Source organism: Drosophila hydei, unplaced genomic scaffold (genome assembly GCF_003285905.1).
Source record: "Drosophila hydei strain 15085-1641.00,03,60 unplaced genomic scaffold, DhydRS2 tig00000063-arrow-pilon, whole genome shotgun sequence".
Classification (NCBI taxonomy): Eukaryota; Metazoa; Arthropoda; class Insecta; order Diptera; family Drosophilidae; genus Drosophila; species Drosophila hydei.
Genome location: NW_022045657.1, coordinates 4,507,290 through 4,528,396, shown reverse-complemented (window position 1 = coordinate 4,528,396; position 21,107 = coordinate 4,507,290). Strand labels below are relative to the sequence as shown.

The 21,107-nt window shown below is 38.7% G+C and overlaps 5 protein-coding genes across 14 annotated transcripts; 2 read left to right on the top strand and 3 right to left on the bottom strand.

The window, feature by feature from the left end:
- Positions 1–2: 2 nt before the first annotated feature.
- On the bottom strand, positions 3–11,474 carry LOC111604646 (protein mini spindles). 10 transcript variants are annotated; one of them, XM_023322792.2, is made up of 17 exons: positions 11,349–11,469; positions 9,127–9,889; positions 8,992–9,068; positions 8,827–8,934; positions 7,979–8,298; positions 5,401–7,922; positions 4,678–4,915; positions 4,097–4,617; positions 3,359–3,460; positions 2,657–3,073; positions 2,414–2,603; positions 2,103–2,356; positions 1,700–2,030; positions 1,449–1,637; positions 1,252–1,390; positions 960–1,162; positions 3–856 (listed from the first exon to the last, which is right to left on the bottom strand). In XM_023322792.2, the coding sequence occupies exons 2-17, from the start codon at positions 9,813–9,815 to the stop codon at positions 776–778; spliced, it is 6,381 nt and encodes a 2,126-aa protein (XP_023178560.2). In that variant the 5' UTR covers positions 9,816–9,889; positions 11,349–11,469; the 3' UTR covers positions 3–775. The 10 variants fall into 10 exon arrangements, with proteins under 10 accessions (XP_023178560.2, XP_023178562.2, XP_023178561.2 ...); XM_023322794.2 differs by having other exon boundaries at positions 960–1,138; XM_023322793.2 differs by lacking the exon at positions 11,349–11,469 and adding an exon at positions 11,118–11,279.
- A 118-nt stretch (positions 11,475–11,592) lies between these two features.
- On the bottom strand, positions 11,593–12,520 carry LOC111604640 (methyltransferase-like protein 23). Its single transcript, XM_023322786.2, has 2 exons — positions 12,284–12,520; positions 11,593–12,213 (listed from the first exon to the last, which is right to left on the bottom strand). The coding sequence occupies exons 1-2, from the start codon at positions 12,419–12,421 to the stop codon at positions 11,617–11,619; spliced, it is 735 nt and encodes a 244-aa protein (XP_023178554.1). The 5' UTR covers positions 12,422–12,520; the 3' UTR covers positions 11,593–11,616.
- A 452-nt stretch (positions 12,521–12,972) lies between these two features.
- LOC111604649 (inhibitor of nuclear factor kappa-B kinase subunit beta) lies at positions 12,973–16,249 on the top strand. The gene is made up of 6 exons (XM_030222834.1): positions 12,973–13,183; positions 13,512–13,778; positions 14,104–15,305; positions 15,360–15,541; positions 15,609–15,995; positions 16,059–16,249. The coding sequence occupies exons 1-6, from the start codon at positions 13,054–13,056 to the stop codon at positions 16,090–16,092; spliced, it is 2,202 nt and encodes a 733-aa protein (XP_030078694.1). The 5' UTR covers positions 12,973–13,053; the 3' UTR covers positions 16,093–16,249.
- Positions 16,250–16,998: 749 nt separating this feature from the next.
- LOC111604632 (protein takeout) lies at positions 16,999–18,042 on the top strand. The gene is made up of 3 exons (XM_023322769.2): positions 16,999–17,147; positions 17,203–17,577; positions 17,636–18,042. The coding sequence occupies exons 1-3, from the start codon at positions 17,060–17,062 to the stop codon at positions 17,944–17,946; spliced, it is 774 nt and encodes a 257-aa protein (XP_023178537.2). The 5' UTR covers positions 16,999–17,059; the 3' UTR covers positions 17,947–18,042.
- A 108-nt stretch (positions 18,043–18,150) lies between these two features.
- On the bottom strand, positions 18,151–20,643 carry LOC111604648 (protein takeout). The gene is made up of 3 exons (XM_030222780.1): positions 20,640–20,643; positions 18,661–18,949; positions 18,151–18,589 (listed from the first exon to the last, which is right to left on the bottom strand). The coding sequence occupies exons 1-3, from the start codon at positions 20,641–20,643 to the stop codon at positions 18,151–18,153; spliced, it is 732 nt and encodes a 243-aa protein (XP_030078640.1).
- Positions 20,644–21,107: the final 464 nt, after the last annotated feature.

The window sequence follows — 21,107 nt, the reverse complement described above, 5'->3', positions numbered from 1 at the left end:
TATGAGAGTGTATGTGAGTGTGTGTGTTAAACTAGACAGGGCTTATGCTAAATAACTGTTAAGACAAACGCCACAGCAACATAGTAAATTGTCCGTTATCTAATTACGAGCTGGCATGTAGTATGTTTCCAACGTTTCAAAAATAGTTATTTAAGTCGCAGAGCTTTTCTGCTCTTTGCTTGGCCAATATCAGTTGGTAGCAGCATAACAAGGTTCATACCATATGTTTTGGGGAAAAAACCAGTTCTCTTTTATTAATACATAAATCTTTAACATGTGGTAATTGCTTTAACTTTTAATTTTCACGCATTTCTAATAGAATGACCGTAAAAGATGCAAGGAACTAACTTAACGAACGACAAATAGAACATGCTGAAATTGTAATCTCAACTCAGGCAATCGAAATTCGAATACACATACCAAAATACATAACTCAGTGCTAATACATAGATAATTTGCTCTTGCAGTTCATATAGTTGGTAGTAAATAATATTAGTAGGATTGGTGTAGTATGCTGTTGTTACTGTTACTGTAGTAGTTGTTATTAACCTGACTTAAGTTTTGCTTCGATTTGTTACTAAACGTTATGATTATACCGAAAATCTATAAGCATATATATTTATGTTAAATAATAAATTGTGTATGTGGTTAATGACGCCCTAGAGAGCTTATCTCGTTGCTGATCGGCATTAATATGTAATATAAATATATAATAATCCATAGCAGAACAAGCTATACACTGCTAACTAAATAGTAAGACGGCTCTCGTTCATATTTATTGGGCATGATTCTCCTTTTTAATCTGCGCCAGTTTGGCCTGTATGTGCTGAAGGCGATTGGGCGACAATTCAGGTTTCTGGCCAAGAAAAGAATTTATTGAATTTTAATTAACTTTGATTTGAACTCAATGTAACATTAAAATTAAATGTTGATTGTTAATGAGTTTTGACGACACTCACCTCTTGTCTGATTAGCGACACTTTCTGTGAGTTCATCGAGTTTAAGCAGAGATTCTCGTCGGCTACCCGGTTGTCAAGCATATTGGAGCCATTGTCCCCGCTTTGCCGCGTGGACATTAAGTTCTGTAAACGGGCCATCCAATAATCCGGATCATGCGCGGTATTTTGGTAGTTGACATCTATGAGATAAGAACGTGTAGCAGCTGCCGATTGATCCAATTCATTTAAATTAGTAGAGGTGCGAGCGGTTAATATACAGATGTCGTGTGTTAGTTGTGGACTTTTAACTAACCTGTACGATTATCAGGCGCCTGTGTAGTGCCAGTATTCTGATTACGTTCTATTTCAGCAAGCCCCTCCTCAATGTACTTGTGGAAAGTGACGCTGGATCCTTGCAGAAAAGTGCTCAAATCTATATCAGGATTTTGCTGCTGCAATGGTCAAAGTTAACTTAATATTAACTCTGGTCAATTCGGTATCCAAACGTACCTTAAAGTCAAAAAGCTTTTGAAGTCCTTGTTGCTTGGTATCCTTGTCTGAGATCAGCTTGAAGATTTGCGATACTGTGTCGTGTGTCTGATGTGATATGCGCTTTCCGTCAACATCTTTAGAAGGGAACTGTTGACGCTGCGGCGAAACACCAGCACCGCCGGAAACCGTGCCATCTTTTTGGAAATTCTAAACAGATTTTTCATAAATTATCGTTGGTATGCATATAATATAAAGTTTTGATTGCATACCTTCAATATACGTATCAAATATGTGTGCAACTCTGAATGTGTCGGTATCTGATTGAGATGCTGTAATATGGCGTTGCCCTTCACCTTAGCCATGTTGTGTATTATCGTTTTTACGGTACGCAGCGGAGTATCCGATGGACGATTCTGCCACCAGGTGCTGGGCAGTGCCAGCATAAATTCATGTACCTCCAAGATGACTGCATCATAGTTAAGCTCGTTGGTTCGTTCCGGTAGCATTTTAATATTACGCCAGATGCATTTCATCAGCAAATCGGTGAATTTGGGCAAACCGGCAACAGGGCAGGTCTCTCTCAACAAGCGTATTAAGGCGCTGCAAGCAAGAAATTAGTAAAGTGCGTAAGTATTTGTTTTTGTATTTTAATTTAGTGTCACGTTTGTATACCAGTATATATTAGTAAAGTTGACTTTGTCTAGAACTTTAAGGCATATGCCATTGATGACTTTGTTGTATTGGCAATCATCCCCGCTGTTTAGCTTTTGATCAGCGAGCAGATGGAGCAGCGCAGACATGAGATTCTTAATACAAGCAATGCTTAGCGTTTTGCCGAGAATGTTAGCATTGAAGAATGTGTACAAAATGGACAGCAAGGGTTGATACACAACCTGTGCCTGTATTATAGGCATCTGCGAGAGATTCTGTAAAAATAATAATGTTTAAAATTATATTGATTTAGTTAAAGCGATACACCTCACCTTCAACTGTGCCAGCACATTTTGGATAAATATTTCCTCGTAATCACGCAACACCGCCTGCTTTTCGGGAGCCTCAATAATCTCTGTTAGTTCATTTATGGCCGCACGGGCCTTAAGCGTGTCTGTGCTGCTAACTGCTTTGATAATTTTCACTAACTGCGGATCATGCTTGGGCAGCACATCAGCCAAGCTGGAAAGAGCAAATTACTGAAGATTCTAGATGCAAAATAACTTGTAGCTTACTTGGGCATATTGTTTTCCAACTGAGTTTGACTTGTTAGATGTTGCTGCATTCGCATTGGACTGCGATAGGGAGAAACGCCGCTAGCCATACTAGGATTTGACTGCGGCGATGTGGTTAGATTTTGCTGTATGTAGCGTGAGCGCGCAATGAGTCGATCGAATTTATCCTGTGGATACTGGAAGCCATCGCGTGTAGGTATAACCTTAATAGGCTCGTAAAGCAGCGATATGTCCACTGTGGGCAGCTCCTTGAATACCATTTGATCGACTCGCACCCAATCCTTTTCGATATCAGCCATCACCTGCGGATCCAAGCCAAATGGGCCACTTGTTCTCTGTTGTGCAACCTGCTGCTGATGCAGTTGCAGCTGCTGCTGCAACTGTAACACCTGCGCAGAAGGTGCCTGATCAAATGTACTGTATAATGTGAAAAATGTTGAATTAGTTTTAATTTTAACATAAATCTATCTGCCCAGCACAGGCATTATTTGAATAGATATAGAATATGGTATGATACTATGATTGCAAATGGAATACATATTGTAAATATCGATACAACAACAAAGGCAAATGTAACTGAGCAAAATGTAGCAATAAACAGAGCACAAGCCAACAGTAATAAACAACATAGTAAGCAAACAACATATAAAGCAAAACAAATTGAGAATATTTCTATATATATAGAAAGGAACGCCACTTTACGCCTGTCGATTCAGCGAATGTAAGTTGCTTTCAGCGCTTGTGGCATTCCGCTCCGCCAGCCTGTTGTTTTGGCCACGCTCATTAAACTCTGGCTGCTGGCAGCTAGGTCACAAAATTAATAGAAAAGAAAATAAGCAAAATCATACAAATAAAAACTAGAGAACTTAAAACAGATTTTAAAAAATAATCACCAGGAATGGAAATTACTAAATATTGAACGACAAGCTTTTATAAAAGCAACTAAATTGAAATGTTTTCAAACTTGTTTTTGTCACAATTGAAATTTTTCTTAGCAATCAGCCACATTTGTTTTTAATATTCTATTATACATTTTCTTTTCATAGTTATAAAAATACGTTTGAATAATAAAAGATTTGTAAATGTCTACTGATTTAGTTTTTAAAAAACCGATATAACTTCGATTTTAATCACTTATTTATTAATTTGCAATATTAATTAACATTTTTTTGAATTTATTTTGCTTTAAAAAAAAAAACCGTTCGCTATTCATTTCTGTCTGTTTAAGTATTCGGTTTTAACTGTCTTTGGTCACTTAATGGAAATCTTTACTTTTTGATAGGAACTCTTTAATACCAAAAAGTATTTTGAAATACTCCAACAAAGAACAAAGCTATTTCCATTCCTGGAAAGCTGCAAACAAAATGTACTCAAGTGATAGCAGCGTTTTAGTAAAGTGCTTGATTGTTGTTTCCGTTCCCTGCTAATATGCACACTTACCCCTCCTCTTCGGGTGGTGGCAACTCTTCACAACCATTGCCCACAGCATCCTCTATCTCTATGCTGTCTTGCTGCACCACCTGCGCTGGTGGCTTTAGACCAGGCGGTATCTCTGCTGGTGCAGCTGGTTTTCTTGTCTTTTTGGCTCGCTTGATACGTTCGTCGAGCATGGATAGATCCTTCTCACTCAGATGTCCAATCAGTTTGTAAATCTTTTCCCCCGCTAAGAAATATGCCATTACAATGCAGTTCAGTGCCGCATTGCGTACTGAGTTGTCACGATCAGAAATTTGACGCGCTATTTCCTTTAGCGCTACCTGCTGCGATGGCTGACAAATGCCTAGTCCATAGTTCTCGATGAGAAAGGTTAACTCGTCAAGGCATTCGGTGCGCTGACGTGCATTTTTAGATTTAAGTCCATCCATCACATACGAAAAGACCTTGGTGAAGGGATATAAAAGGTTTATTTGTCGTAAGACACGACGCACTCCGTTTCGCACAGCATCCTTTGGATCACCAATCTGTTAAAATACAAGCAAAGTTAGAATTGCTGCCGCACTAAAATATGTATATCCCCTCACCTTTAGCAGTAGATGAGGCACAAAGCTGCTTCCCTCATTTTCAGCCATCATATACTCCATTTCGACCAGCATCTGGAACACTTGTCCTAGATACTCGAGACCCTTAATAAGCACAGAAGGGTTCGTATCATAGAAGCGCAACGTTAACCACTTGAGTATTAAGTCAAGATTACAAATCAATGCTTTGCTGTTATTTGGCAAATCCTCGCTCAACTGTTCAATGACTTTCAAATGATAACTGCAATGGACAAAGGAATTTTGATTGATTAGTACAGAACATATAATATTTTTACAATGTTCACAATGCGAGAAAAGTTTAAAATGTATGTAAATAAATATATATTTTACAATGTAGCAAAAAGTTTAGGTTTTTCATTTTTAACTTAATTATTGGTGGATGCCAATACAAGCTATATAATTTAAAATAATATATTATGGGACAGAATTTATGAATTTGAAATTTTAATTTAGAAATTGAAATTTTCCAAATTTAACTGCATCAGTTATAAAAAAATATATACGTACAAAACATAGGCAATATTTTAAAAATTTAAAATAGTTGGTATCTTAAAATTTTTGGTTGGTCTTCTTTTAACCTACGCCAAAGTCGATAACTGTGGATTTAGTATTAGATTCGGTTCGGGTTCCTTTTTGTTGGGATTCAGATGTTGCTATTTAGTAAGACTTAAATGATAATTATGATCATGTGTTAAGTTAACATACCGAAAGTCATCGTGAAACATGTTTGCCATCATTGCCTTATTCACATTAGCCGTGGTCATCTGATCACGAAGCAGTTCTGTAAACTCCTCGCGCGGAGTAGTAAATGTCCATTTGAGAACACGCATTTTTTGCTCATCGATGAGCCGCTGGTTTTTAATGTTGTTCACTGCCAGTAACGGCGACGTATCCACATCCTCCTCTTTTTTACGAGAAGCAGTGGTGGTTGAAGCTTTATCGCTAGAGGCGCTAGCTGCTTTAGTTGCATTTTGTTTTAGGGCAGCGGCACCACCGCCACCACTGCGCACCACCTTCTTTGTTTCTTCTGGGATGGGCGCTTGCTGTTTGCCTTTGGGAAGCGGCTTGACGGGTAAATTAGGTCGAGCCTTCTCCAAAGCGGCTAATATGTCCTTCTTTGATGCTGGCTTTTGTTTATCTAGTGCGCGAGCCATCGCCTCGTAACCCAAATGAATCATGATGGCTAGGACAGCTTCGTTTGCGTTTTTACGCACTTCCGCATTGCGATCACAGATGTGCGCATACAAATGTGGCACCATTGAGGTAAGTTCTTCCTTGGATATCGATTTGGGCGGCAGAAGTGGCATCTTTTCGGCCAACCATGCCCACAACTCAGACTTTAGCAGCGGCGAACCACTTTTTAAGGCGTCGGCAATCATTTCGTTCTCAAAGAACTCCTTGTAACCGCCTTGTTCGCCAAAGCTATTCATACAATTAAGGCCTGCAGCACGAACAAAACTTTTGTTGTCGCCTAGGGCATGCAAAAAGCCAGGAAAAAGTACACGTACATGACTACGACAGCCGGCGCCCATCGCTGTTGAAAGTTGCTCGCAAATGGAGAGCGCAGTTTGAGCTATTTTCGCATTAGAGTCGAGAAGACGATGTGCGAGCGCTGGCGCCAAGTCCCCAATGGTTGGCTTAATCAACTTGGATTCATTAATGATGGCCTGCAGCTTGGTGAGACCCTCATTCCGTGTTTTCCAATCCTTGTCGGACATTTCTTTTAGCAGCGATTCTGTTATTTGGCTCGATATGTCCACACGCGGCAGCAGATCGGCCAAATTCATGGGTTCCGGTGACGCTCTGCAGTTAGCATCTTCATCCTCGTCATCGTCCAAATTAGTATTACTACGTACTACGCCACGCACAGGCCTGGGCGGCTTCTCGCCCAAATTCTTATTGAATTCGACCAGAATTTGCGATTTAAGCGCTGGCTTCTCGCCATCGAAGAAAACCATCAATGAGTTCCCCATGTACATTGTCATGGTACCCACCAGCTGGATAGCGGCGCCGCGAACTGTTGGATTCGTGCTCTGTACACCCTTGCGCACATCATCGATTAGCATTTTTGGCTGTAGCTTAAAGCCAAATTCCACTATGGCCTTGTTAATCCAGTTAAAGGCCTCTGACTGTACTTTAGGTGACTTTTGCTCAAGGGAAAAGCTTAGCACTTTGCTAACGACATGCTCCAGTTTGGTTGCTTCGGATAAGGCGGTAAGAGCATCGGAAGCTGACCCACCGTTCTTGGCATCAGCCAGTTTCTCTGTTATTTCATTGACTACATGGTCTACCGTGATGGCTGTTAGTGGAAAGTTTTCGGCCACACTTCGTATCGCGTCCAACTTAAGCTTGAGCACTTGAAAGTTCATCTCCTTGAGTCCAGGTTTGCGTCCGCTAATAGTTCGCACCAAAGTTTGAGATAAGCCCGGTTGCTGGGCATCATAGCTGGGAATTTGCAATATTAATTGTTCCATAGCCGCTAGGCGATTTTTCCAGTTGCTGTCGGACAACCCATTTAGAACATCAGGTGGGAGTAGCACATCTGCTTTTTCTTGTACTTCTTCAGGCGTCAATTCACGTTCTGAAATTGTGGATTTGCTACTAGCTGCTCTGGATGTACCTGCAGACGCTGCGCCTGTTGCTCCTGTTCCTGTTTTTTTTACAGTCTTTCGAGCACCTGAGGTCGCGGGTCGCGTCACTTGTTTCGGTTCTGTAGTGCCACCGATTGGCTTGGTTGTAGCGGCTGCTACTTTAGTGGTCGGCGCCGTGGCGGGACGTGCTTCTTTTTTAGGTGCAGCTACTTTTATTTTAATCTCGGCTTTGTCGTGGCACTCTTTAATTTTGGTCATCTTGAGCGCATCTACATCGAGAAGCAATGGCGTAAGCGTCTTCTCGCTCATCAATTTCATAAGAGTGCCTAGTGCCTCAGCGCTGCTGTCGCGCACTGTGGGATCAGATTCGTTCAACGTTTTGACCAAAGAAGTGGTCAGTAGCTTGACAAGTTTTTTGTTTAATGCTGTCGGCTGGGTGCGACAAAGTGCACGCGCCAAGAACAATGCCGTCTCAGACTTGACGTTGGGATTCTTGTTGTTCAGTGCTTCCACGATGTGTTCCTGTTGTGCCTCCAGCGTTGTCGATGAATAAATTGAATCCATTGCCTCACGAAGTGCGGTTACCACGTTAGGCTTTTTTTCCTTAAATTTCTCCAACAGTGCCGGTACGCAAGCCTTTAAAAAATGTGGGATTGAGCAAAACGCTATGTTAGACAGTTGGCTTCACTCACCGTTGCGTAGTTGGAAAAACGCTTTGAGAGACCTTTTGCCAGCATGGCCATACATTTGCCAGCTAAGGCCACAAGTACCACATTTGAATCCTTAGAAATAACCTTCTTCAATGCACTGACCAGAGCGCCATATTCACCACCCTCTAACTTTGGATTTTCTGTGAGCAGCTTTTCCAATGCATCCAGCGACTCTTTACGCAAAGTCCATTTTTTCTCATCCAGTTTGTCATAAAAATCTTTAGGCATTTTGGACAGTATATCAACAGGATCAATAAGATCCATTGGATCCAAATCCTCAACCCCAGCTTCGCCATCTTCATCTGTATAAAAAATAGGAAAAACATTTTCATATAATTTAATATGAGATTAATATTAAAAAATAATACATTTCTTTGCTTTGTTTTATGTTCACGTTAGGTCGAAAGTTTTTTTACTATTAAATTTTTGTTATATATTTATAAAAATCTTATTAACAATATGAATAAATATGTGAATCAATACGAATTATGGTTTCAAAGGTGTCCATATTGGAACAAACGATATTGTTCCGCCATAAGGCGGAATCAAAATAAAATACCAGTTGCAATAATTTCGTTATACTTTCATATTAAATTTGTGTAAAATAGGTTATTTGTTTTCTGTTTAACAAAAAATGATACTATATTGTATCTGAAATATAATACATTTGATTATTCCTGTTGATAAAACAGCACAAATAAAAATAAGGTGAAAAGCGTTTAAAGTGAAACAATAATTTTAGAAAAGCAAATACGGTTAAAGCAAGACGATTACTCATAGACCTACGACTAGTAATAAATGAAATGATTATGAAGAAGTCGAAAATATACCTAGTAGGGGCGTGAATGCATACTTCGGTGACCCAAAAATAAATGTTTCTTTGATTACTTGCTTACAATATTTCTTGACTGATTTTCGGTTGGTTGGTGTTATATTTTCTGCTTATAGGTTTATATAGTAGACTTAAAAATATGTATGCTAAACTGCGTTTTTACCATCATACGTATCCTCAACGCTGGCAGCGGCTTCGTCAGCTATCTTTGCCTGTTTTTCCTGTTGCGATTTAAGGTATCTGCGAAGAAATATGATTTAGTTGTGGACAACTGACTTCTTAAGAGACAACTACTCACCTGGTTGGCTCAGCGCGCTCACTTTTTACTTTATCAAACTCGTCCTCCAACTCCTTAACGGTTACTTGTGGCAATGAAGCAATATGTGTCTTCATAACAGCACCTATCCAGCGATAACTTTCAACGGCCAACTGTTTGGTTTCGTCACGGACTGCCTTGTCGCGATCGGCCATGAGCGGAGCCAACTTCTTAATAAATTGCTTAATGCCTATTACCTTGGAGCCGAATTCTCGCATAGCTTGTGTTGTAGCTGCCACGCAGGCGGCCACAATTTTAGGATTTTTATGATCCATCCCCTTTACGAGTTCCTCTACCACCGCCTCGTGCTTCTCGATCTCCACATACATAAGTGTGACCTGTACAGAGAGTTCCTTTGTCTTGGTCTTGGGTGCGGCAATACATTTCTGAACAATGCCCGACATCACATCGCCAACAGTGCGCCCAGCTAAGCTGCTGTTCTCCACAAATATAAGAGCTGCCTCCAGACCCTTTTCCTGAGCAAGAGCATTTGAATCGACAACCATTTTCTTGATAAGACCCGCATATTTTGACCACTCGGGCGACTTCTCGTCATCCAGTTCGCGAAAAACTTTAGCTGCCTCCTCGTAGCCATCGACACGTGCCTTCCACAGTTTGTGTACGCAACGCTCTTCAATAGGTAGTTTTTTGTATTCGGTATCCTCGGCCATTTCTGTCTGTCTGTCTATGTATGGTTGATATCCAAGACTTGGTTAAGGGTTTAGCTTAACGAACACGCTACTAGCTGGAAGCGAAACAATCGATTTATATAAAAATACTGTTGAGAACGTTTTGTTCAAAGGTGAAATTGAAAATCAAAAGCAAATCTAACTCAATCGAGCAGAACTTCGCTCTCTGATGACGATGTTAATGTTTTAAAATTGAGCTTAATTGTGGATGAAATGCTTAGCCAAGGAATGCAGCCGATACGCTTGAAAGGCACTATTTGGAGAAGCGACAAATTTAAATAGGTCGCATGGCCATATTTAGAATTTGGCTTCATTAATGCTGCTAAATGATATTCGTATGGCATAAACACATTTATTTTTAACAATCGCAAGGATTGAGCACCGGGTACGCGCCCATGATGAACTCATACACCCATACACTAGTATATGAACAAACAGCAGCGCGACATTTCATAAATCAGACATGAAAATAACAGTTTCTCCCCTTAATAAATAAAACCTTTCGATGCACAGACACGCAACTATAGATACCGTAGAGTATTTAACGGTCGTGAATGTAGTTTACTCTTTGTCGGCGAGCGTCGCCAAGCCGAATCTTTCTCTCGTTTCATCGCACTCTGTTCTTGCTACGAGAGTATTACCTAGTGGAACGCTCGCGGTTTCGAATTAACGGATCAATCATATGTTTCTTAAAAAGCGTCATGCGTCAACTACATACCGTCGCCTACAGTTTTTTCTTGCAGACTATTAAATTTTTTTTTATAAATTTGAATTATATTTATATTTTTCTTAGGATATGGCCGAAACGCTACTTGGAGATGCAACGAAAACATAGCTATAGTTAATTTTATCATATTTAGAATGTTTCTTCATTAATGCTTACAGCTTTACAGCTTACATACATTTTTTAATTTAACAATCGCAATACGCATACGAGAAAAACGACGTCAATGCCTTTTACCCTTTTCGGCGACCGGAGCCATGCAGTGGATTTCGCTTGTTTCACAGTTTGCTCTTGAGTGACGCTTGCTCACTCTCTCATATTTTCGAATTAACGGATCAATCATAACAGCAAATGTTTCTCAAAAAGCGTCGTGCGTCAACAAAATGCCGTCGCTTACCGTTTCTTTTCACAGCTAATTAAATTTAGTTTTATTAATTTAAAGTAGCTCAAATTATATTGCCCTATACAACAAGCTACAATTAACGCCCACAACAGCAACAGCAAAACAACAGCAAATCTGCTTTCATATGAGCCTTATTAAATTCCATTGCAGCACTCACCATTAACGTAAAGCAAAATCCCATAGGGCGCACACAGCTGGGCAGCTGGCGCAACGTAATGCAATAACTTCGATTTTTCACAGGCGCATAGAAGGCAAGCCAATACACATACACATACTCGCACAAACCCACACACACACAAAAAGCCACTGACACACGGCTTTGTACGACACTAAGCGAAAACGAATTTCCAAGCTGGTGCGGTAACAACAATACTTTATACCAACCAACCTTTTAATGCTTTATCCCACTATTTTACAAAATAATATATTTTATTGTACGTCTTGAAAATAAATAATAAAACTGTGCACGACTTTTAAACGGCGACAGCGACGCTCGCTGTCTGTGAAATACTGTTGGACGTTTTAGTGTGAATGACAGTGGCGCATTTACTTACAGCAGTGCTCTGCTAAATGGAGGAGCAGCTCTGTTATAAATAACTGTAAAGAACAATATGAAGAACTTTTAGTTGATTTTTTGTTTTTTGCTTCTTTATTTATTACTCCGGTTCGTTTAGTGTTATCTCCAGCAGGTGTATCGTATGTCCACCCATAAATTCAAGCAAATCCACTCCGGACTGCTTACCAATATCATCCATATTGATGGTCGAAGCATGCAGCTTCCATTTCTTGAGCAATGCTTCGATGCACCAATCCGCGCTTCGTTCCTGGTAGGTGAATATGAATTTAGCACCACGATTTCGCTCTAAAAGGAACGCCACCGTAACAATTATGTCCTCAAAGACGCTGGGATCATAGAAGCAATCAGCAGCTATGATTAAGTCCAGAACAGGCAGCCGAAATACGCTGTTCAATAACAGTCCCCAACTGAGACCAACGACATCAATGTCCACACCTGGTTGCAGTTGATTGGTGAGGCAGGACTTCTGTATGTGTGCTAGGGATTTGGGAAGAATGCAATTGTCGCTGAGTACCACCCGGGCACCGCACTTGGCGGCCACTATACCGGGCAGTGCAGTTCCAGCTCCCAGTTCCAGTATCCGCTTGCACATAAGTGTTTGCCGTCGTTCCCACAGAAAATGGGCGAGAATTGGAGCACAAGGCCAGGTATAGAATGAGTAAGCTCCCTGCAGGATCTAAACTTAAACATTGGTTTAATTGAATAATAGATGTTCTTGGCAACACTTTAGGTAATTTTTTATGTACCTCAGGTATTTTGATTTCCAAGCGATCCTCGGGTGCATCGGCGCCACCTCCAAATACAAACTTGCGAATGTGCTCAGCACTGGCTGTCGCAGTTACAATATCATTTTCGTCACTGCTGCCGTTCATGTGAAAACGCATTTTAACACAAACGTGTACTTTAAAGGGTAACTTTTATTCATAAATAATTATTTAAGAATAAACAATTTTTGTTTACAACCTGTTGGCCTACTTTTTAGAGATGAGCAATAACACGTGAATTAATTATCGTGTATTAGTCACTTCGTTCATTCGTTGTTACTCCTAAGTAACACTTACACAAATGTAGTAGGAGTATGCCATACAAAACGGACACGCTCTATATATATGTAATGTTTGTCTACAAAATATTATAAACCAAGTTTTCCGCTTTTACTAAACAATTATTTGCATCTTACAGTAAATTATAACATTTTAAAAATATTTTTAATGAATTTACTAACAGAAAAATAATTTAAATTTTACTCAATTTAATTATCTATGCTAAAAATAAATACACGTTTTTAATCATATGCATTTCTATTTACTCATTTCATTATCTTGTGATTCAGAATCATTTCACTTGAGCCCTCAACACTGTAACACTTAATTTTGAATATCGCCCGTCTCTAGATACAATCGATATAATTGTTAAAATATTAGTCGAAGTGACGCCTATCGATCTTAACCTGCTGGAAATGGGTTGTTGCTATTAATATATTTTCGAAGAAGTCTTTAAATTTTTAGTAATTTATATGATAAAAACTACCGGCATGCCTTCAAACTCGTCGTGTGTTGATGGGTGGGAGCTAAAAGGACATCTGGGACAAGGTGGCTTTGGCGAAGTGCGGCATTGGAAAAACCGCAGAACAAACCAGGAAATAGGTATGCAATTAAAACATGACTACGTGCTGCGTAAAACATATATAGTATAGTTTTCTATATATATATTTATATATATATACATATATATACACGAATGCCCTAATATGCATACATACATAGAAGTGCAAGCCAATTCTTAGAATTTGCTGATTCAAGAAGTTGTTTGTTTACTTTAAATTGTCTTTGTGTGTGTGAGCTGAATGTAAGTAAAAATACATATCTACACCAAACGTTATGAATAAAAAAACAGATTTTGATTCCGTTTAATTTGGCGTCCAATCTCAAATTGAAATGATTTAAGAAATGTTTGTTTTTTTTTTTTAAACAGCCACTAAGCACATAAAGCATGACATACAGCATAAGATAAGCGTTGATCAGCAGGAAACTATGAAAAATCGCTGGCTTCAGGAATTTGAATGGTCGCGCAAATTTAATAAACCCTTCATTGTTGCCGGCATTGAACTGGGCAACGATTCTAAGTCATTTGTCGCGTACTTGAATGGAAATCACATTTGGAGCCTGCCAGTTATAATACTCGAGTATTGTAATGGAGGGGATGTACGAAAACTTTTGGAAAAGCCTCAAAATGCAAACGGTGAGCAGGAATGATAGTTTTGTAAACAGCTTAATTAATTTCCAGATTCCACAATTCCCTAAACGACATTATACGTCTAATGTCAAATGATTTTCAATAATTATTTTTTTTGTTTTAAATTTTAAATCTGATAATTTTTAGTGGTTTTATTTGAAAGTTCATAAAAAAATATTTAATACAAATCCATTAAACAGCTAAGTCAAGTCAGCTAAGAAAATATCGGAGTAACTTTCTGGGTTGCAATCTATAAAAAACAATGATTACAGAATATCACTTGGGTTTTATAACCGATTAGATTTTAGTACAAATATTTGAATTATTTTAGGCCTGCCAGAATTTGAGGTACGCGAGATTTTGTTTGCTCTTCGACAAGCGATAGACTTTTTACACAGCAACTGCAAAATCTGTCATCGTGATCTAAAGCCAGATAATATAGTAATACATCGTTCGGGCAATGGTCGCAAAATTTTCAAGCTAACTGATTTTGGCCTGGCACGCGATACGCCAGAGAAGACGATCCAGCAAAGCATCGTTGGCACAAGGCATTATTATGCACCCGAGGTGGTGGACACAGGCAAGTACAAGGAGACGGTGGACTACTGGTCAATGGGTGTGATTGCTTACGAGGTGGCAACTGGTGAATTGCCTTTCATACCCCACCAAACAGTTTTCAATATTCATATCAATATTGAACAAAAGAAACGTGATTGTATTGCCATAACAGAGGATTGGAAGAACCCGAATCGCTTCCTCTTTCATACCAATATTCCGATCGGCCACCATTTGAGCCAACCGTGGTTGGCGAAATTTGTAAAGTGGCTGCGCCTAGCGTTCGACTACAATCATTCAAAGCGCGGCGGCTTAGCGGCAACTGATGAAGTACAAGATGGAGTTACAGGACCTGCAATTTTCACACAGATCGATCGTATGCTGCAGACGAAGGTGCTGACAGTTTTTGCTGCGAGTATTTATAAACTTCTTGAATACGAATTGACGCCCGACATGACATTGCAGCAATTGGCAAAGCTAATTGAACGAGACACCAAATTTGAAATAAATACGATTTATTTTGTGCTACCTACGGGTCACCCACACAAGCGTCTGACAGCACAAACCACACCCATGGATCTCTATGTGGACGATTGGCGGGATACTAGCGAGGAATCGCGGAATCCACCAGTCATGCTCTACATTTTTAACGTAATGGAAAAGTTAAAATTTGAGCCGCCCACACCAAATATTCCCGATATGCTACAGCATTTCCTTAGCAAATGTGATATTAAGTTAGAAAAGTGGTTGGCTAGGCGTATCATATTGGAAATGCATTATATGCTTAGCACAGAGCAAGCACTCGTTAAAATGCTGCTTTGTGGGTGTAAAGAATACGCCCTCACTCTGGAACACGAAATTCTCGAATGTCAGACCATCATTAAAAATTTAGAAAGGCAAAAGGACAAAAGCTGTGGTGTCATAGAACAGTTCCATGCTCTGATAGCTGCTGCAAAAGAGCAGAACAAATTTCAATTGGTAAGTAGCAAAAAAAAAGTTTATTTTAGATTTTTAATACTCAAACTCTTGTAGGCTGATAACCAAGAATGGCAATCCAAATTGATGAATGTTGTCCGAAAACATGGTGAAATCGTCAATTCCATTGAAAGCATCGTCCATCATTATGAATCCACATTGCGTACAGTACGGAGAGATGCAATAAAGGCCAGTGAAGAGATCAATGACAAGATGCTAAAGACTGATATTTACAAGATGTACGTAGAAGTTATTTTTATTAGTTTTATTAACACCAGCATTCAAAAATTCTTATCATTGTTACAGCAAGACTTTTCAGCTGCTTCTCGGTGCCGATACCACAACTTGCTCAGATATGCAAAATATTTCCATTGAATTTGCTCAAGCTCGCTATGCCTTTCTCACGGATGAAAGCATAAAACAATTACGCATGACCATAAATGGGACACATTTTCGCTTTAGAAAGATTGCAAGTGTTACTCAAAATGCCGTAGAAAATCTAAATGCTGTTCAGGGGGAGTTGTTGCAACTGGAATTGGAAATGTTGCCACCGCCGGCCATATTTCAGCTGAATAATGCGATGAGCCGGATGAGTTTTCATGTCGATAATATTCAAGCACCAGCTAGTTTGGATCCTTTCGATAGTTTGTCCACCGATAATATTATCTCCCAGGCGATGGCCATCAGCCAATTGTGCGTAAATTAAATTCGAGATTATGTTTTTCACCGACTAATTTCTTTAATGTATTTTTTCAGAATGGATCATGAAATGGACATAGAACACAATTAAATTTGAATGCCTTCCAGATTACTGCTTGATATTTAGTGAATATATTGTTTTATCACTTTAATTTAGCATTTTATGACTGTAAGCTCGGAGCTATTTTTTACAGCTTAAAATTTAATCAATTATGTTTTTCGCTGTTATTGCTTTTGTAAAGCAACGTTAAATTACTTCACTATTTAATTACGTGTATAATGCGTTTTATGTTAATGTTTCTGTTTACTTTTTATAATGTGGATTAAGTATTTACTTAAAGATTTAATTCAACTCATCATATTTGTTTTACAAAAATATATATTATTATGTTTATGCCTTAGATATTCCTTTGTTTTTTTTGATTGATTTTTTTATGAAACATGATATTCTCGAATTAATTATATTTCTCCACAGGGCGCACAGAAATTTCTATTATAATAATAAGCTGAAGGTCTGTTTGGATTTGTATATATCAGAAGTTTCTCAGAAAAGAACTGGCTGTGTATCAAGCTACTTTTAAATGTAATGTAGGATTTGATTGTTTAATTAATTTATATAATTTTATTTATATATATATATATATATATATATATATATATAAATACTTATCCAGTTTAGGAGTTGCATCTACAGAAATTGAAGAAACGAATGTTATATTAAATAACTGATTTCATCTTATGTTTAATTTTATTATATATTATACTGTCTTATATACTTATATGTTTATGTTAATGAAACTGCTACTAAATAATTTAAAACTAAGCGTTATTAAGAAGTACATAAGGGCAACTCGATCGGAAAACATCTGTGTTGGTACGGCTTTGCAAATTTGCTTAGGATTGCAATGTCACGGAAAATTGCAGTCTGGCAGAATTGAATGCGTCAGCTTTTGGCCAGTTGTTCTCAGCTATAAAAACAGTGGAACAGTGGCTGAAATCCACAGAACACGCTCGAGACCAGTGAGAGGTACACGTACAGCAATCAACGCAGTCGACAAATGGAAAGTAAAGTATTCATTACGCTATTGCTGGTGGGCCTGGTAATCCAAACGCTAGCTAAGCCGAAAGGAAAGTCGAGTAAATTACGTAAGTATCTAGTATATATACGTATTGCATACATAGTGATTGAAGTCGTATGCAGCTGGGTTTCTCAAGGTTTGCTATCGCGACTCACCGGACTTGAATACCTGTGCTCGTGAGTCCTTCGAATCACTGGAGCCGCGTTTAATGGATGGCATACCCGAGCTATATATACCGCCCATGGAGCCGCTGCGTATTCCCGAGATTAAAATGGATCAGGATTCCGGAGCCATTTATTTGCATTCGGTGTACAAGAATGTTAAGATATCGGGCATATCCAAGCATACGCTACATAATCTATCCATCGTTCCCAGCCAGTTGAAGTTCGCGCTAGCGATTACATTTCCCACACTAAAGCTGGAATCAGAATATAGCATAAAAGGCAAGATCATGATGATGCCTATGCTCGGAGATGGAAACTGTGAAGTCGAGCTGAGTATGTTACATCAAACAATTGTAATGTTAACTGTTTCTAATACATTTGAATTTACTAGCGAATATCACAATGGCCACCGAGTTGTTTGGCGAGGAGTACACGAAGAATGGCGCCATCCATTTACGAATCAAAGACATAGAGGTCAAATACGAACTCGAAAATGTTCATATGCAGCTGGATAATCTTTTTAATGGCGACAAGGCGCTCGGACAACGTATGAACGATTTTCTCAACGAGAACTGGAAATCCCTGTCGGACGAAGTGCGTCCACTGATGATCAAAGCATTGGTGGATATTCTACGCGCATCCATAGACAAATTGTTCGAAGCTTTCAGCTACGATGAGCTTCTGCCTTCTTTGAAAATGTGAAGGTTCAATTTTAAATTTAAATAGAGTATAGATTTAATCATAGGTAGGCAGTAGAAACATATAACTACAGGCAGTAACAAAAATGAATGCAAAAAATAAATTATATATTATTTTAATATGATATATATATTTAAATACGAATATTCAAATATATATATTATATTTATAACACAATCTACGTAACTCATTTCACGGCAATCACTCTCAGAGCAGCCACAGCTTGGTGGGCATCTTTGAGAAGACATTGTTCCACAGGCCGTGAAAAATATCGGCTAGTCCCAGCTCCAGATCGGGGCGCAGCTCTGCTATAACTTCGTTACCGTTTTGATTGAGAAATGCATTAATAGACGCGGCCAAAATCTCATTGCCATTGAATAGATTCTTTAGGTGAATACGCATGGCGCCCACCTGAAAGCTGACTTTCATCTCATCAATGTGTATAATCTCATCGCCAGTTTGGGTTTCGTTATGCAGAGATATCTTCGTATAGACGGCCGTATGCACATTCTTTAAGGCCATAGCCACATCGCCATTGCCAACCAGAGGCAGCAACAATATGTTGCCCTTCAGATTGTATTTGGCTCTTATTCGCAGCCGCGGCAGTTCCAACTCAAAGTTTAGCTGCCGTCGCGCCAGATCCAAGCTAAGCAGAATATATAAGCATTCGATATACACTAAACATACGAATAAGAGTATTAATTTCAATTTAGTTACCTGGCACTGCGCACTGTCGCATTGGAGGGTCCGCGTATGACTAGATTCTGAAAGCCGCCGGCCAGAACTAAATTGCCGCTGCCCTTCGAAACGGACACCTGGTCAATGTTTAATGGCTCGAAGCTCTTCACTCCAATCTCTGGTATTCCGGCAGCCAAAGCTGGAAAGCAGCCCTCGAACAGTTTTCGGAAACATTTGTTCTCATTGGGACTAGATCGCTTACAGGTCTGTAGCCAGGACGCTGGGCAAAGCAATATAAAAATGCGTTCGAATATTATTAGATTCGGTTCTGCTTACTTAGAAGAATATAACTTGTTAATGTACGTTGGTCTTAAATGAATATTTAATTAAAATACATATTGATTTTAAGTAGTCTTTAGCATTCTTATATAAATAATAAAAATATGAGTAATCATACGAATTTATTTTAAAATCTGACAGGAATATTTAAGAGAGCTTTGATAGTTAATTAAAAATGTATATACCCATAATATGAATACAAGTTATCAGCTTTAAAATAATTCTTTAATGTTCGACTAGTTAAACGAAAGGCAAATATAAAAGATATATTACGAACTTATAAGCTAGATTTGTTTTCTTTTTTAATATACATTTATACATATATATATATATTTTTTTTTTTTAAATACAAAAATATTCTTGATTTGTTATTTTTGCTATTTTTATTATTATAATTTATAAGTTTTAATTTTCTGTTTAATTTTGGTTGCAAATAATATATTATACCCAAAATATTTTGGATTTATCACTTCCGGCCTCGAAGTAATTTTGTTTATTTCTTGTTTTGAGTGAATACCGATTCAAGCTTTATTCCATTTTTGGCAAACTTACGTCTCTCCTGCAGTGGCGGTTTATTGTTTAATATTTCCCGTGTATAGGCATTTGCACTTGGTATTAGATAAATGATAACACATAAGCTCCAACTCGCTGTGTAAAACATGTCTGACCACTAAATATCCTTGTTTAAACAGCTTCTTTTATTGGGCAGCTCGCGTAATCGAGATTTGAAAAATTTGTCCGTTGTGCGCGACCGTTGTCGACGGCGTTTCAAACCGAATTGCTGCGGCAGCCACGTGAAATGTTGTACGAAACCATGACATTAGTTTTGAGTGTGTATGTGTGTGTGCGCTACCACTTTTCGAATACTTTTTGTTTACATTTGCGCTTGTCCTAAAGATGCCGCAACCCGTTGCTGCAGCAGCAGCCCAAAGTAGTAACCAAAACTTGAAATCGTACTCTAGCTCCGAGACACACCCGTTTACTCCCGCTTACAACCGCTAACAAGCGCTTACACCCACTTTCCAACTGATCGTTGCAAATGACGACAATGAAGAAATGTCGCTAAATAACTTTAATGCCCTGCAGTTGGTTAAATGCTTGATTGGTTTATGATCAGCAACAGCAAAAATGATATCAAGTTTATTTTATTATTATATTATATATTTTTTGTTCAGTTCATTTAACTAATATATAATTATATAATTATATAATAATTATATAATATAATTTTCTATATTTTTATCAACATATAATTATCGTGAGTCCCATATCTCTGCTAATATGACTGTAGTCGAGTCACTTGGGCCTCAACCAGATATGCATTTAATCAAGCATTTGTTGCTTTGATATATGGATTTTTATTTTGTTTTGGATCGTACTTTCGTTCATTGCGTATACGCCACCAACTTGTTTTCTTCGTTGTTTCCATTGCGCCACACACTGTCGCTCGTCCGCCCGCTCCACTTGCTTTTGCCGCCTGGGCCCTGGAACAGCTTCACTGAAGTTGTTCACCTGTTGACTACTTCTGGTATTACGCATACAACGCAGCAAAGGGGCTTCATTGTCATGGCTGTTGGTTTAGCTTGGTTGCAATTTAGCTCGGTTGGCTGTCTGTGCTTCATCGCCTCTGCGTCCAGTTGCAAGTCTTTTGTTATGCAGTCACTTCACATTAGCATTACCCATATTGTGCGCGATCATTTGGCTTTATCTCTGCCGATGCTTAAGATAAAAGGTTGTCGTTTAAAAAAGCATTAATATGCATATACTGTGTGTGTGAGTGCGACTTTTTTCTTTTTCACTAATTATATTGTTGCATGTGCAGACCCAGACCCCCTGGCAAGGTTGCGATTGCGACAGTAGAGAGGCTAGTTTATATATACGTTTCTTTCCCAAACATTCACCATTATATCAGCATCTCTTCTCTGCTCTTTACATACTTCATCGCGTGCGGAAATTACCAAATTAACCGACTGTTGTAACAAAAATAAAAAACTATTTTTTATTAATTTTGTTTTTATTTTTGTGTACAGCCTCCGTTGCGTTATTGCTGCTAGCATTTATTGTCGCTTCCTCTCCGACTGCCCCAACGAATATGGCATTAAGCTCACGGGAACCGAAGTAAAATATATAAATAAAAATAATCCCGT